General features: G+C 56.9%; 9 protein-coding genes across 9 annotated transcripts; 2 read left to right on the top strand and 7 right to left on the bottom strand.

Moving 5' to 3' along the window:
• Window positions 1-988: 988 nt before the first annotated feature.
• On the top strand, window positions 989-2684 carry LTR77_004923 (uncharacterized protein; the record flags this gene model as incomplete). Its single annotated transcript, XM_064802173.1, has 2 exons — window positions 989-2488; window positions 2547-2684. 2 exons carry the CDS (start codon window positions 989-991, stop codon window positions 2682-2684), a joined length of 1638 nt encoding a protein of 545 aa, XP_064659534.1.
• Window positions 2685-2913: 229 nt separating this feature from the next.
• On the bottom strand, window positions 2914-3886 carry LTR77_004922 (uncharacterized protein; the record flags this gene model as incomplete). The annotated part of the gene is made up of 3 exons (XM_064802172.1): window positions 2914-3474; window positions 3524-3676; window positions 3728-3886. The coding sequence occupies 3 exons, from the start codon at window positions 3884-3886 to the stop codon at window positions 2914-2916; spliced, it is 873 nt and encodes a 290-aa protein (XP_064659533.1).
• Window positions 3887-4299: 413 nt separating this feature from the next.
• Window positions 4300-4882, bottom strand: LTR77_004921 (uncharacterized protein; the record flags this gene model as incomplete). Its single annotated transcript, XM_064802171.1, has 2 exons — window positions 4300-4577; window positions 4636-4882. 2 exons carry the CDS (start codon window positions 4880-4882, stop codon window positions 4300-4302), a joined length of 525 nt encoding a protein of 174 aa, XP_064659532.1.
• A 411-nt stretch (window positions 4883-5293) lies between these two features.
• Window positions 5294-5818, bottom strand: LTR77_004920 (uncharacterized protein; the record flags this gene model as incomplete). The annotated part of the gene is made up of 2 exons (XM_064802170.1): window positions 5294-5541; window positions 5596-5818. 2 exons carry the CDS (start codon window positions 5816-5818, stop codon window positions 5294-5296), a joined length of 471 nt encoding a protein of 156 aa, XP_064659531.1.
• A 625-nt stretch (window positions 5819-6443) lies between these two features.
• Window positions 6444-6953, bottom strand: LTR77_004919 (uncharacterized protein; the record flags this gene model as incomplete). Its single annotated transcript, XM_064802169.1, is given in 4 exon segments — window positions 6444-6605; window positions 6622-6673; window positions 6720-6835; window positions 6855-6953. 4 exon segments carry the CDS (start codon window positions 6951-6953, stop codon window positions 6444-6446), a joined length of 429 nt encoding a protein of 142 aa, XP_064659530.1.
• A 287-nt stretch (window positions 6954-7240) lies between these two features.
• Window positions 7241-7942, bottom strand: LTR77_004918 (uncharacterized protein; the record flags this gene model as incomplete). Its single annotated transcript, XM_064802168.1, has 2 exons — window positions 7241-7533; window positions 7591-7942. The coding sequence occupies 2 exons, from the start codon at window positions 7940-7942 to the stop codon at window positions 7241-7243; spliced, it is 645 nt and encodes a 214-aa protein (XP_064659529.1).
• A 368-nt stretch (window positions 7943-8310) lies between these two features.
• On the bottom strand, window positions 8311-8875 carry LTR77_004917 (uncharacterized protein; the record flags this gene model as incomplete). Its single annotated transcript, XM_064802167.1, has 2 exons — window positions 8311-8579; window positions 8647-8875. The coding sequence occupies 2 exons, from the start codon at window positions 8873-8875 to the stop codon at window positions 8311-8313; spliced, it is 498 nt and encodes a 165-aa protein (XP_064659528.1).
• A 186-nt stretch (window positions 8876-9061) lies between these two features.
• On the bottom strand, window positions 9062-10594 carry atg17 (Autophagy- protein 17; the record flags this gene model as incomplete). Its single annotated transcript, XM_064802166.1, has 1 exon — window positions 9062-10594. The coding sequence occupies one exon, from the start codon at window positions 10592-10594 to the stop codon at window positions 9062-9064; it is 1533 nt and encodes a 510-aa protein (XP_064659527.1).
• Window positions 10595-11312: 718 nt separating this feature from the next.
• Window positions 11313-13787, top strand: LTR77_004915 (uncharacterized protein; the record flags this gene model as incomplete). The annotated part of the gene is made up of 1 exon (XM_064802165.1): window positions 11313-13787. One exon carries the CDS (start codon window positions 11313-11315, stop codon window positions 13785-13787), a length of 2475 nt encoding a protein of 824 aa, XP_064659526.1.
• Between the last annotated feature and the right edge of the window lie 104 nt (window positions 13788-13891).

Raw genomic sequence — 13891 nt, 5'->3', positions numbered from 1 at the left:
ACAGTCCTCCGGGCAGCAACAGTTTTGGCGACCTTCGTGGGCGGGAGGGTGAAGATATCCAGTTTTTTGGTCGCAGCATTTGAGACAATGGACGTCAAGCAGGCAGTGAAGTTTGGACGTGGCGCTGCTACTCGAGTATGCTTGGATCCGCATGGGCAAGACCAACACCTCGACATTGCATGCTGAGTAAGGGACGAACAACAACTCGACGCCTAAGATCTCTGAACCATCGAGACCAGCACAGCTTAAAGACCAGCAGGCTAGAATGCGAAGATCGCCCTCTGCGATTTGACCGACGAGTGACACCATCAGCTGGGCCTTGCGCCGTCTCCTCGGCGAAGGTATCATTGGAGACTTCGATAATCTCCGTGAGACCACACTCTCAGTCCTGGCTGCTTCGCGTGAAGTCGGTATGTGAGGGAATCGAGTAGGACTAGAGTAGCATCAGCACCTGAGCTGGTACATTGTCTCGTCAGAGACGGTTCCGCGATATTTCCGTTCCGAATATTTCCGAATACTGCAGCTCGTATCCTTGCGATTGAGACCTTGCAGGTCGAGACCGCGTTGGTATAGCCATGATTGAATGAGTCTTCACAGCAGTCAAGCAGAATGTAATGTGAAGTCGGAAGTGACATGCGGCCAGATGAGTTACCCAAAGAAGGAGGAGGGAAGTGAATGTCGAAAAGCGGGGCCTTTCCGCTCGCGCCGAAGACGCCTTGCCAAAGCCGAACTCTCCTGCCGTTTCCACCCTAAACTGCTTCCATCAACGCACGGTTGTCTGCACGGTTAAGACAACAGCCGATGTCGTCGTGATCCTCACTTCACTTGTCCGACAACCTGAACTTGAATCACTCCTAGGCGGTGGTGGGAGACGACACTACAAAGCTCATCTCTCCACTCTTAACGACGCTTCGGAGGCCATTGAACGGCACGTGGAGCATGAGCACTTGGGCCTAACGAAGCAACTCATATCTGACCTTTGCCCATCATGGAAGCCATAGCATCAATCACAACAAGGACTCTTACCCGGTCATGTCCCGTTCGCGTCCGCATAAACCAAGCTTGCATAGCATCGTCATCCCAAAGCCAACCACAACCGCAATGGCGACATCGAAGAGGCTTCCAGACCAGCGCCAAGTTGTGGAAGGAAGTGCAGGCCCAGCGCAGCGCATCGAAAGTCTACGCATCTGCAGATGAAGCGGTAGCAGATATTCAGTCGGGCTCGACTGTGCTCAGTGCGGGCTTTGGTCTGTGTGGAACGGCTGAGACCATCATCAAAGCTATGCACAAGCGAGGACCGTCCAGCCTGCACTCCTTGACTGCCGTCTCGAACAATGCCGGAACAGCCATCGGCGGTGGTTTGAGCCCGCTCGTGGAGTCTGGCCAGGTCACCAAAGCCATCTGCAGCTTCTTGGGCGGCAACAAGTCACTGGAGAAGAAGTACTTGACCGGCGAGGTGGCGATCGAACTCACTCCACAAGGCACTCTAGCTGAGAAGCTACGGTGCGGTGGTGCGGGCATCCCGGCCTTCTTCACCCCGACCGGCGTGAACACCCGCATCCAAACCGGCGAGATCCCCATCAAGCTCAAAGGCGACCAGATCATTGAACCAGGCAAGCCCCGCGAAACCCGCATCTTCGACGGCCGCGTCTACAACATGGAGACCGCGATCAAAGGCGACGTTGCCGTCCTCCGCGCTCACAAAGTTGACGAGGCCGGCAACTGCCAGTTCCGCTACACCACCAAGTCCTTCGCCCCGCTCATGGCCAAAGCGGCCAAAATCGCCATCGTGGAAGCCGAGCACATCGTGCCCCTCGGCGAGCTCAAACCCGACGACATCGACCTCCCCGGCGTCTTCATTGACCGCATCGTCCAAGCCACCGAAGACAAAACCATCGAGATCAAGAAACTCCGCGACCCCAACGCCGACCCAGAAGCCGAAGCCAAAGATAACCCAGCCCTGCAACGCCGCAACCGCATCGCGAAGCGCGCCTCCAAGGAGCTGAAGCCAGGCATGTATGTCAACCTAGGCGTGGGCATGCCCACCCTCGCCGCAGACTTCCTGCCACCCAACAGCAACGTCTGGATCCAGAGCGAGAACGGCATCATGGGTATGGGGCCGTACCCGACTTCCGAAGAACTTGACGCCGACATCATCAACGCCGGCAAGGAAACCGTCACTCTCGTCACCGGCGCCAGCACCTTCGACAGCTCCGATTCCTTCGGCATGATCCGCGGCGGACACATCAACGTCTCTATGCTGGGCGCTTTGCAGGTAGGCGCGAACGGGGATCTAGCGAACTACATGATTCCCGGGAAAGTTTTCAAGGGGATGGGCGGGGCGATGGATTTGGTCAGCAATCCCGACGCGACGAAGATTGTGGTGTTGACGGATCATGTGGATAAGAATGGAAGGCCGAAGGTGGTGCAGAATGTGTCGTTGCCATTGACGGGAGCGAGGGTCGCTAGTACTATCATTACGGACTTGGTGAGTTTACCTTCAGTGTTTGTGGTGTGAGGCGGCCCAGTGCTAATGTGTGGCGCAGTGTGTTTTCCAGGTCGATCGGGAGAAGGGCGAGTTGACGCTCACGGAGCTGACGCCGGGAGTGGAGTTGGAGGAGGTGAAGCAGAAGACGGGGGCGAAGTTTAATGTGGCGGAGGGGTTGAAGGAGATGGAGCAGTAGACTGGCGGTGAATGAAGGAGGAGCGCACAAAACCTGTGGATGTTTGTGAAAATTGTTAGATAGTTGCCTGTGTACCCTTTGCACCACACGCCTTCACCTGTCGGCCGAGATCGCTTTGGGGGGTGTTGAGTGAAGTTTCCAGGGTGCCTGCTCAGCAAAGTAAGAGCTTGATTATTGCACACAACGGATTGCTGCAGATCTGATGTACATTTTAGCTTCACACCCCTACCTACAACTTCGCCCTCGCCTCCTTCTCCATCCCCGGCGCAAAAGTACTCCCGCCCAGCTCCTGCACGATCCGATCCACCTCCCCCAACAACCACTCACTCCCCTCATTCCCGCTCAACCACTCCCCACCCTCCACCTCCTCCAACTGCGCCGTCCCATCCTCGAAAGCTTTCCTCAGCCCGAAAATATGGCTCACCACCTGCGGCCCCACCCCCGTCTGCGCCCGCAGAACCGAAATCGCCATGATACTCGTCGTCACGCGCCCGACATTCGGCACTCTTTCGAGATCCAAGGGAGGCGAAGCGGGGTCCGTGAAGAGAGCGCCGTACTCGCCTTCGATGATGAAGACGGGGAGGTCCGGGTGGGACTGTGCGAGTTTCGCGGTTAGTTTGTCGGTGAAGGGGTGGTAGATGCGGTCCCAGAGCCAGTTGCCGCGGTCGGTGGTTTCGGTGATGGTCTTTGGATGGAGGGCGCGGCGGGCGGGTCGGGATTGAAGTTCGGTGCGGATGGGGGAGGGGAGGCCGGCGTAGAAGGCGCCGAGGCAGTTGATTGTTCGTGGGACCTGAGAGGGGGGTTAGAGGGGCGGATGGGTGAGGGTGAAGGGGGCGTACGCCGTTGAGACCGATGCATTTCAGGCCGATTTCGCGCATCAGTTCGGCGGTCCAGACGCCGTGGTTTTCGTTGCGTTTGAATTTGGCGTCGTTTGCTAGTTTGTAGAGTTCTAGTAATGAGTCTGGGGAGTTTAACGTGAAGGTTGCCGCTGCCTGTGACGCTTCGTTAGCACGTATCCTGTCAAAATGGCAGAGGAGATATACTGAAGCAGTCAACCAGGCCTTCAGCCCAACACCCTTCTCCCTCGCTCCATTGGCTACACGCTCATATACTGAAGCGATATGGCGTGGCGCGGGAAGCGTGTTGGGTTTGGCATGGGAGGCGTTGATGAGGGCTTTCAATGGCTCCGAGAGCTTCGACATGATCAGGGCATATGCGAAGGGGAAGGCGGAGCAGGTACGAGAACGCTTCAATGTATGCTGCTATGGAATTGTCTACGCAAAACGTGACGTTGTCGCCATTGGAAGTGATGTCGATGTTGGTGACCCGAAAGGGAAAGAGCGAAGTCGGAGACTGGGGTGCAGGAAGGCGGCAGTTGCGGAGCCGCGCTGTTGCCGCTTGGTGGCATCCCCTTTTAGGTGAAGGCCTCACTCCCACCGCATGTAGGAGGTAGAGAGATTCGTCTTTAACTGTCGAGCGTGCAAGCGTACCATGGTCGCTGACACCAATCTCAGTGGTCGTTTGCCTTCATGTCTGTGGCCCTCCGTCGTCGTCGTCGACCGCTCAAGCAATTGCCGCGCTTGCATCGCTGCCGCGACGGTTATTGTATCAGACTCTACTCATCCTCATCCTCTTCCTCCTCCTCTTCCTCCTCCAAGTTCTTTCTAAAGTACTCAGCAAGCTCCTCTTCCCCCAAGCCCCGAAGCCCTACCACTCTCTTCTCGGCGTCGCCCCAGAACTCATCCTCATCCAAACCCTCCAGCACCTTGAATCTCTCCTTGCACTTCTCCATCGGCAAGGAGAGTAGATGCACCACCACTTCCTCCCACAGCCTCGGGAGATCGACTCCCCCTTCCGGTTCGGCCAACATCTTCTTCGCTACGGCCTCGTGGTCTCCATATCTGTCAGCAGCTGTTGCGCTCATCTCAAGCATACGTGCAGGTGTACGTACCTTCAGCGTCGTCGATTCGGCCGCCCACACGGCACGCTCTCGCGGTGATGGCGTTGGCGGCCGCTCCGCTCCCTATCATCCCTACAAGCCTCCTGCGCTCTTCCTTCATCTTTTTGCTCTCTTCCCTTATCCGATGAAGTCCAGTCTCCGCTTTGCAGAGTCTCCTGAGTAGTTCCATTCTCTTCTTCAGCTCAGCCTCCGGCTTCTGGCTGCTTTTTTCGTTCTCGTGGTACGCCGTGTCCGCCATATTCGTTAGCTTTGAGGTTGGTGAGCCTGATGCTGGAAGGCGAGATACTGTTTGCGCGGTTTATGATGTTAGGGGAAGGAAGGTGAGTTTGTGCGAATGTGAGGTTGCTTCCTTCCTAAGTGTGTCAACAATAACAGGCCTCAGTTGCCAGCAGTGAACCACAAAGAGACCTTTCTGGAGTGAATGAAAATTTAACATCCATGGATGTCTTCTCGTTTCTTTGGTTGCGACTCTTACTTCACACCTGGCAAGGTCACTGTCTCGAGCAAGCATGTTCTTTCGTTCTCACGACTCTCTTCTATCACTCTCGCTACGACACATTTGATAATCTAGGCAAACGCCCAGCCAGGAGGCGTTGCTCATTTCAACGTCCACCCCTCGCCCCTACCACCATCCTGCGTCCACGAATTCCTACTCGAAACCCTCCATAAACCACAACTCCACGGATGTCCGGGAGCTCATTCCTACAGTCTCCTCCGCCAACGCCTCCGCGGCCTTCCAGAACTCCTCAGCATCGATACCCCCTGGTACCTCAAACCGCGCCTTACACTCCTCAACCGGCAACGTCAGTAGATGCACCACCAGCCCCTCCCACAATGCAGCACCCCAATCTGCCACTAACGGCTCGGCGAGCAGTCTCTTCGCCAGTGCCTCGAACGCTGGAATTCTGTTAACAGGATATGCAGCTTCTCCGCCTTACCGACGACACGTACCATTGGCCTGCTCGTTCTTCCCATTTTGCCGATACGCTCTGGCAGCGATCATGCTAGCAGCCGCCAGGCTCGCCGCTCTCACTTTCAGCTTCTCAAGTTCATCGTCCAACTCCTTCTTCTCAAGCTCTAGTCGGCTGATCTCTCTGAGCTCCTTGATGTTCGCTTTGGCCTCGGCATCCTGTTCTTGCGTAGGGGTTTCAGAGTGTTGGTTCGGATCCGCCATGGTCAGATCCGTGGTTGGTGGCAACTGCGTTGAAGATTGATTGTTGTTGCTTGCAACCTGGGTTGACGTTGGAGGGAGTAGAGCTGCAGGTACCTTATATGAGGACGTGGGATCATGCTTATTCGCTGTGTGTCGGGCAGAGAACCCACTCAGAGGCAGTGAATGGTGCCAAGAGACCGTTCAGAAGTGAATGGCGATATGTATGGGAAGATGCGAACAGGCGACAACAAGCTCATCAGCACACAACGAAGGACGAACAAATAAGCGGAAGACCTTAAGAATTGTTGGCCAATCGATCTCGTCTGCAGTGAATACTTGTGCGAACCCAGCTCATGGTGTTCGAGCTGCTACCGCCGCCACATTACTGAGTAGCACCACCTGCTTCCAGTTATGTCCTTTCAACGGCATCGTTGGACTCTGTATGTCACTGGGCTTTGGTGGCACTGGGCTCTGGTGGTCAGCAGGGGATACGTTACTTTTGCTGAAGACACTCATGCAATACTGCTCACTCTTCCCACAAGTGCTCCCCTCTTTTTGCTAAGATGTCAGCCGATGAAGCAACTGTCGCCATGTCTCCGTTCGCCACAACATCGATGGTGCTGGCACAAGCTCAGTCAGGGGCATCTCAACTGGAACCTTCGGGTTGCACAGTACCATCGTCGTGCGCCGCCGGAGCCTCGCTCAGCTTGAAGTACTTGCCCACCAGCATTTTCCACTTGGCTTCACTGAAATCCGAGGCCATGAGCTCCACAGCCATCTCTTCCACCACCCTCCAAAACTCCTCCCACTGCGCACTTCCATACCGTGCCTGCACCTCGTCGTGGTGCAGCTACTTCTTCGCTAATGTCTCGAGCGCTGGGATAATGTCAGCAACTATGCCATTCCCGAGCAGCGACCTTACGTACCATTGATTATGTACTCGTCCTTTCCATCCCCCTTGTAAGCTCTCGCAACAATAGCGAAAGCAGCCTCCAGACTCGCAAAGTTTCTTGCAATCTTCTCTCCAGCTTCGTCACACTGCTTCTTCCTCTCAAACCTCCTTTCGCAAGATCTTTCTAAGCCTTTCGAAGTTCGCAGCGATTTCGGCATTCGAGCGTTGGTCGAGCTTTTCGCCCGGGTGCGCCGAATCCGCCATGTTCGTCAGAGCCGTAGTTGGAGAAAACAGCTTTGGAAAGCGGAAGTGACGTTGGCGCCGTGGGCTGGTCGAAAGGGAGGAAGCAATGCGTTCTGCGAGAAGGTGAGATTGCGCCTTTTGTGCGTCGGACTGAGGTTGAGAAGACCAGCAGTGAATCGTGAGAAATTTTGCCAGAAGTGAATAGAAATTTGCATATGAATCTGAACATGTCGTTGTCATTTGAGACTTGTGAATGCTGCGTCGCATCCACTACGGCCATTGCGGTCTCAGGCAAGCATGTTCCCTTCTCACGATCTCTCTGCAGACACATACTTGGTCCCATCGCCGCCCGCCGTGCTCAACATCTTCTCGAAGTACTTCTTCCGCTCCTCACGATCCATCGCCACCAAAGTCCCAGCTTCAGCTTCAGCCTTGAGCCAGAACAAGTACCCGTCCTTCCAATCCGGCCACGCAAAGCGTGAGCTACACTCATCCACCGGAAGCCTGCACAGCTCTGCAACCGTACGACTGTACTTGAATGCCTTGCCGCGCAACTTGTACGCCACCGATCCTGCGAGCTTCTCCATAACAGCCAGGTGTCCTGTAGTGAAGTCAGTAAGTCCGAACAAACGGAGCGTAAGGATGAGGGAATGCTTACCCTCCACGTCAGCGCGCACACGATGCTCCTTGCAGGTCCGGGAGGCGATGGCGTTGGCGGCTGCGGTGCACATGGTGTGGAAGTCGCCGTCTTGGAGCATGAACCTCGCCTTCTCGATGCCAGCAATAGCTAGGTGGGACATCGTTTCGAGCACTCCACTTCCCGCCAGAACGCTCATTATCTCATTGCCCTTCGTGTTCTTTTCGACGGATTTGCGGCAAACCTCAAGCTGCTCCATGGTTTCCACGGCTTTGCGGCAGTCTTCCAGTTGCTTCAAGGCTTCGGCGTTCAGTTCGTGGGATTTGAGCAACTTAATGCGTGAGGCGTCGAAGGCTGCGGTGAGTGAGTCCATGGTGTCGGCCGTATTTGCGGTGTGGTAAGTTGTGATGTTGATGTCCGCTAAGTCTCGAGGGTGAAGAATTTTGCTGAAGCGACTGCAAAACTTTGAGCTGGCTCTCCTTCCCAAGACGTCACATCATTTGCGCAACGCTAGCCTCAAAAAGAACCTTCCAGACTGTCACATGCATTGCCAAGAGGTAGGAGAAGCCCATGCATTGTTTCACCTCACTAACTTCTCATTGCGCTGAATCGTCGCGGCGGACCTACCAGCTGGCGGTCTCCTCCAGAGTCATGTGATTGCTACGTGAGGTTCGATCGAGCCATCATCGTCTCCGGCAATCGCCCACCCGCATCCTCTCACCAACCGTCGTCCAGTTGCTCCTAGGCCGTCTGATCGCCTTCCGCCGCCACCATCTTCTCAAATGACTCCTTGCGCTCCTCCCCACCCATCGCAAGCAATGCCGCTGCCCGCTCCTCCGTCTGCCTCCAGAACTCAGGCTCATGCGACCCCAGCTCGTTGACGTCAAACTTGCACGCCTCGACCGGCATCATCGACATGTACATGAGCGACACGCCCATCCCAAATGCCATCTCCGTGCTCAGCTTCGCCGCATTCGACCGCCCGATCGTTGCCGCCGCGAGCCAGTGTTCTATGGGGCGTGTCAGTGTGAGACCGCGTCCGATTCCAGATATGGGTGGGTAGGTGAAACGACATACCTTCAGCCTCGGCTTGACGACCTTGGTCTTTGCAGGTCTTTGAAGCGATGGCGTGGGCGGCGGCGAAGGAAAGCGAGGTTGCGGTCGCCAGGTGGGCTTTGGCGGCGGCTTGGTGTTGCTTTGCCTTGTTCTCGTGTAATTCGATCTGCTGCTGACGCATTTCCAGTCGTTCGGCCAGATTGCGCAGTTGATCGGCGGTTGTGCCGTGCTCGTGCGTGTTGTCGGCCATGTCGTTGGACAGCTATGCTGATGTTAATGGTCGAAGGTGATATCGTAGAAGCAACAGTGGGCTTCAGAGATTTTTAAAAGTGCTGGTTCTCCTTCCCAATCCGGTCACTTCATTTATCCTCGTTTCACAACCCACACTAGAACCTTCCAGACATAGAATCTTCACATGACCTGCCAAGCCGCAACATCACCCCACCTCAACCCTCCCCCCCCTCACCTCCCTCACCTCTCTCACCTCCCCCCCACCCTCCCCATCCCACAGCCCATTCGGCAAACTCCCCCCAAAAGCCTCAACAAACTCCTCCCTCGCCCGCCGATCCCCCTCCTCCAACCTCCGCAACTCCCTCCTCGCCTTCCGCGCCACCGCCTCCATCTGCCCTCTCACGCTCTCCCTCCTCTCAACCTCCTTGAGGAGTTCGGCGTAAGCGACGATGAAAGCTTCATTACTCGCGCCGAGCTCTAGGAGGCTGGATTGCTTTTCGTCCATGCTGGCGTGGAGGCGGGCCCAGCAGGAGCGGTGAGTATGCAGCGCGTGCAGGTGCGCGGGGAGTTGGATTTCGCGGATCGAGTGGAGCATGTGTACGGCTTCGCGCAGACCGGCGGCGTGGTTTCGCGAGATTTTGGCGGTTTCGAGGAGGCGTTCGTAGAGGACGTCTTGTTCTCCGTTCCTGTCCCGGAGTTCGGAGAGGACGTCCGGGAGTTCGGCGGCGTCGTGTTCGAGAACGGATAGCATTTCATTGCGGTCGTGGGGGGAGATGGGGATGGGGTGTTTGCGGAGGTAGAGGGATTCATCTACGCCTCCTTCACCGCCGCCTTGTTCTGTGTTGGCGGCTTCACGCGCGGCTTCGCCCCCACCTTCGGTGTGTTTGAGGGCGCTGACACAGAGGTCGTAGTGTTGTACCAGCCCTTGCAGCAGCTGGGCCATTGCTGTGGCGTGGTCTTCGATGCCGGTGAAGAGGGCGCGGGCGGTGGGTGGAGGGTCGGTGTCGTAGAGGGTGCGCTTTTCGGGTGGCGTTGGGGAACAGTGGTCGTGCAGGGTGGTGTTGAGGGTTTGAAGAGTGGAGTGGAAGGTGGAGAGGGAGGAGGAGAAGTCTGTGTTGGAAACGTGGAAGGCGTCGATGTCGGCGCGGACGGAGGTTTGGAGGGTTTCGTGGGGGGTGGGGTCGATGAAGTCGAGGAGGGTCTTTTGCTTAGAATGTGCTGTCCCTTTCGTCTGTTCGCCGTCACTGCCAGACTCGTCTCGTTCTTCATCTACAGCCTCCTCATCGGATGTGCTCTCATCCCGTCGTGCTAGCTTGCTCTCGACGACCCTCCCTCTCAAACCCTCCAGCGTCTGCTGCAGTCTAGCATTGGCTCGGTCCAAGCCCTGTACCATCTCATCGAACTCCTCGCTGATCTCGTCGCCTGCTGCTTCCACATCTCCGCTCACTTCTGCCAGCACCTCCACCTCATCCTGCACCCCGCGACGAAGGTAGGCATTGCGGGCATTCAGGGTGGCTATCTCTTCTACCAAAGTGCGGGAAGAGGTGACTAGCTGAGTCGCGCGATAGACGTATTGAGTGGAGGAGAGTGCTTGTTTGGCATCAGCGAAGTGCTGGACCAGGCCGTCGAGGGTCGGTAGTTGGGTAGGAGGTAGCGTCGCAGTCGGAGATGCTGGGGATGAGGTGGAGGAGGAGGAAGAGGCGACAGATGAGGGGGAGGAAGGGGGGTAGTAGCTCATGGCGAGGTGGTGGTCATCGTGGATCTTGGGGTTGTTCTTCCTTCCAGAAGGAGATGATCCATGTGGCTTGCTGCAGGCCTGCCGATCGGAAACGCGGGGGTGGAGTCGATGACGGCCCGTCGTTGAGCCTTCTGCAGGGCTTGGCTTAAGACTTGGCCGATTGCCGACGAGCCGAAGAAGAAAGTGCAGACCAGCCACGTGAGCGGGCAACGATGCCATCTCTTCCCCGAACTCTCTCTCTCTATCACCACAACACCTCACACGAGCAAGAGGAGAGAGATCCCAAGCAGACACAAGACGACACAGTCCAGAACATCGAAGTCGACAGCAAGACAGAAAGACAAAGCCACATCGCTTCCACTTCCAGCCTAGTCGGGGCACGCCATACTCCAGACGCAGTGTCGCCATCGCTGTTCCTGAGCAGCGGGAGTGGCCCAGCGAGCACGACATCTGCACCTCTTCCTGCCGGAGCGCATACGGCCCTGTTTCAGGTGGCGGAAGAGAGCGACACTCTCCCGAATACGCGGCCCTTGCTTAGAGGAAGCAGGAGAGCAAATCAACTTCCACTTTCCTCCGCTGCATGGGTGCTGCATCTCTTGCATGCTCTGGCTTGATGCGATGCGCTGCGACGCAAGGCTGAAAGACGCAATAATCGGCAATCACGCGATCGTGGCCGCTTTTCGCTGCAGGTCGCAAGTAAAATCTGAGTAGAGGCAGGATGGCCGCTTCGTCTGCTCATGCACATCAGCAGCAACTCACGCCTACCTCCACCACCGACGGTGAGCACGATGTCGCTTCGCCGCCCCTTCGACCCACGGATCCAGTACAGCAGGAGGTAGAGGAGGACCGCGAGAGGGAGAGGCAGCGGCGGATATCCTCGCTTCCTTGTCCGGGTTGCGAGCAAGATAGTGCTGGAGGAAGTGCTGTCGGTATACGGAATCGATACAGGAGGGATATTGAAGAAAGCGCTGGACAGAATATCGCCATCCCAGGCTCAGCGACTCATGCCGAAAAGCACACCGTCATGCCTTTTCTCGCCGAACACATCCCCAACTCATACAATGCTGTCGGGTCGGCACCACATGCCTGGACACCGCAGCAGAAGAATGAGAGCGAGGACCAGCAGATGATTCTGGATCTGCAGGCGGAGCGAGAGAACACCAAGTTCTGCTACCGGCATTCACCAGATATGAAGTGTCGCAGACAAGCCAACGAACCCAGCATGCAGGACCTGCAGACCTCCCTCTCCGCCCTGTCACAGTCTGACCAGCAGGCCATTAGCCATGTCTGGTCTCTCTTCAGCGCTGCGCCCGAAAAACACCGCAATCTCATGCTGCAAGGCATCCTCACACAATGCTGCTTCCCGCAGCTCAGCTACATCAACAGCACACTGCGAGACCTGATCAAGATTGACTTTCTCGGCGCTCTACCCGCTGAGCTGGGCTTCAAGATTTTGTGTTACCTGGATACGGCGAGCTTGTGCAAGGCAGCGCAAGTGAGCCAACGGTGGAGGGCTTTGGCAGACGATGATGTGGTGTGGCACAAGATGTGTGAGCAGCACATCGATCGGAAGTGTACGAAATGCGGCTGGGGATTGCCGTTGCTGGAGAGAAAGAGGTTGCGGAATGAGAAGAGACAAATTCAGCTGCGAGCGGCAGGTAGAGGGCTGAACGAGTGGAGTCCAGCAATCACACCTATACCTGAGGAGGTTCCCACGGAACGAGCGCTTGGTAAGAAAAGGGTGAATGAAGATGGTGAGGGAGCGCCTGGTTCAAGCAAGCGGGTGTGCTTCACCGAGGACACGATCGCGGGACCAGCGCCGACTGCAGCAGATACAGGCTACTTTGTCCCCACTTTACCTAAAAGACGACCTTGGAAAGATGTCTACAAGCAGCGCTTCAAGGTTGGAACGAATTGGAAGCATGGCCGCTTCTCGACGAAGGTCTTCCGAGGTCACACGAACGGCGTCATGTGTTTGCAGTTTGACGACAAGATCCTGATCACTGGTTCATACGATACTACGGTGAAAGTGTGGGATTTGAACGCCACAGACGAAAGCACGGCTTGTTTGCGAACTTTACGAGGCCACACAAGCGGAATCCGGTGTCTGCAATTTGATGAGAACAAGCTTATGACTGGAAGTCTAGACAACACTTTACGATTATGGAACTGGAAGACGGGCCAATGCCTCCGAGTCTTCCAAGCGCACACCGCAGGCATCGTCACGCTCCACTTCTCCGGCCCGTGGGTGGCATCCGGCAGTATGGACCAGACCATCCGCGTATGGAACTCAGAGACGCAGCAAACCTTCCTCCTCCGCGGCCACACCGACTGGATCAACAGCGTCAGAGTCGACGAAGCCAGCCGGACCCTCTTCAGCGCCAGCGACGACCTGAGCGTGCGACTCTGGGACCTCGACGCCAAAACCTGCATCAAAGTCTTCGAAGGCCACGTCGGCCAAGTCCAAGTCGTCCTGCCCATGCCCGCGGAGTTCGAACTCGACGAACACCGCGCTTGCTCCGCTCTCATCGGCTCCAGCAACGCCAACGCCACCACCACCCGCGACACTGACGACGACGCCGATAGTGTCGCCTCAGGCTCCGAACACCGCTTCGACGTCCGCGCCGAAACGCCCGGTTTACAGGACGAAGAGCCCTTCTGGCCCCACCAGCCCGACCGCCCCGCACCGCCGCGGTACATGCTCTCCGGCGCGCTCGACGCCACGATCCGCCTCTGGGACGTCCACTTCAACGCCGCCGAGCGCGGCAACACGCCCGGGCCTTCCTCCACCTCCACATCCCCCCCTCCGCCCCAACAAAACCAAGCCCAACCCCCGGCTGCCGCGCCTCCAGCCGCGCCCCAACTCCCCTTCCGCATCCTCCCCACCGACCCCCTCACCAACTCGCACACGCCCCGCGCAGCATCCTGTCTCCGGACTTTCTTCGGGCACGTCGAAGGCATCTGGGCGTTAGCAGCCGATCACCTTCGGCTTGTGTCGGGGTCTGAGGACAAGATGCTGAAGGTCTGGGATCCGCGGACGGGGAAGTGCGAACGCACTTTTACGGGCCATGCGGGCCCCGTGACGTGTGTGGGGTTGAGCGATTGGGGGGTTGCGAGTGGGAGTGAGGATTGTGGGGTGCGGGTGCTTTTGTTTGGGGATGGGTTGGGGGGAGAGGGGCATTCGACCGGTTAGTCGGTCGGCCAGCTGGCTGATAGGGTGTTTTGATAAGGAGCGATGGTGTTGGGGGAAGCGGCATTTGAAGGGGGATGATTGCCTGGTGCATAAAGCGGGCAAGC

The sequence above is a fragment of the Saxophila tyrrhenica genome, assembly GCF_035928015.1.
Source record: "Saxophila tyrrhenica strain CCFEE 5935 chromosome Unknown scaffold_7, whole genome shotgun sequence".
NCBI lineage: Eukaryota > Fungi > Ascomycota > Dothideomycetes > Mycosphaerellales > Extremaceae > Saxophila > Saxophila tyrrhenica.
Note: the sequence above shows the minus strand (reverse complement) of the source record. Positions and strands in the feature narration are given on the sequence as shown.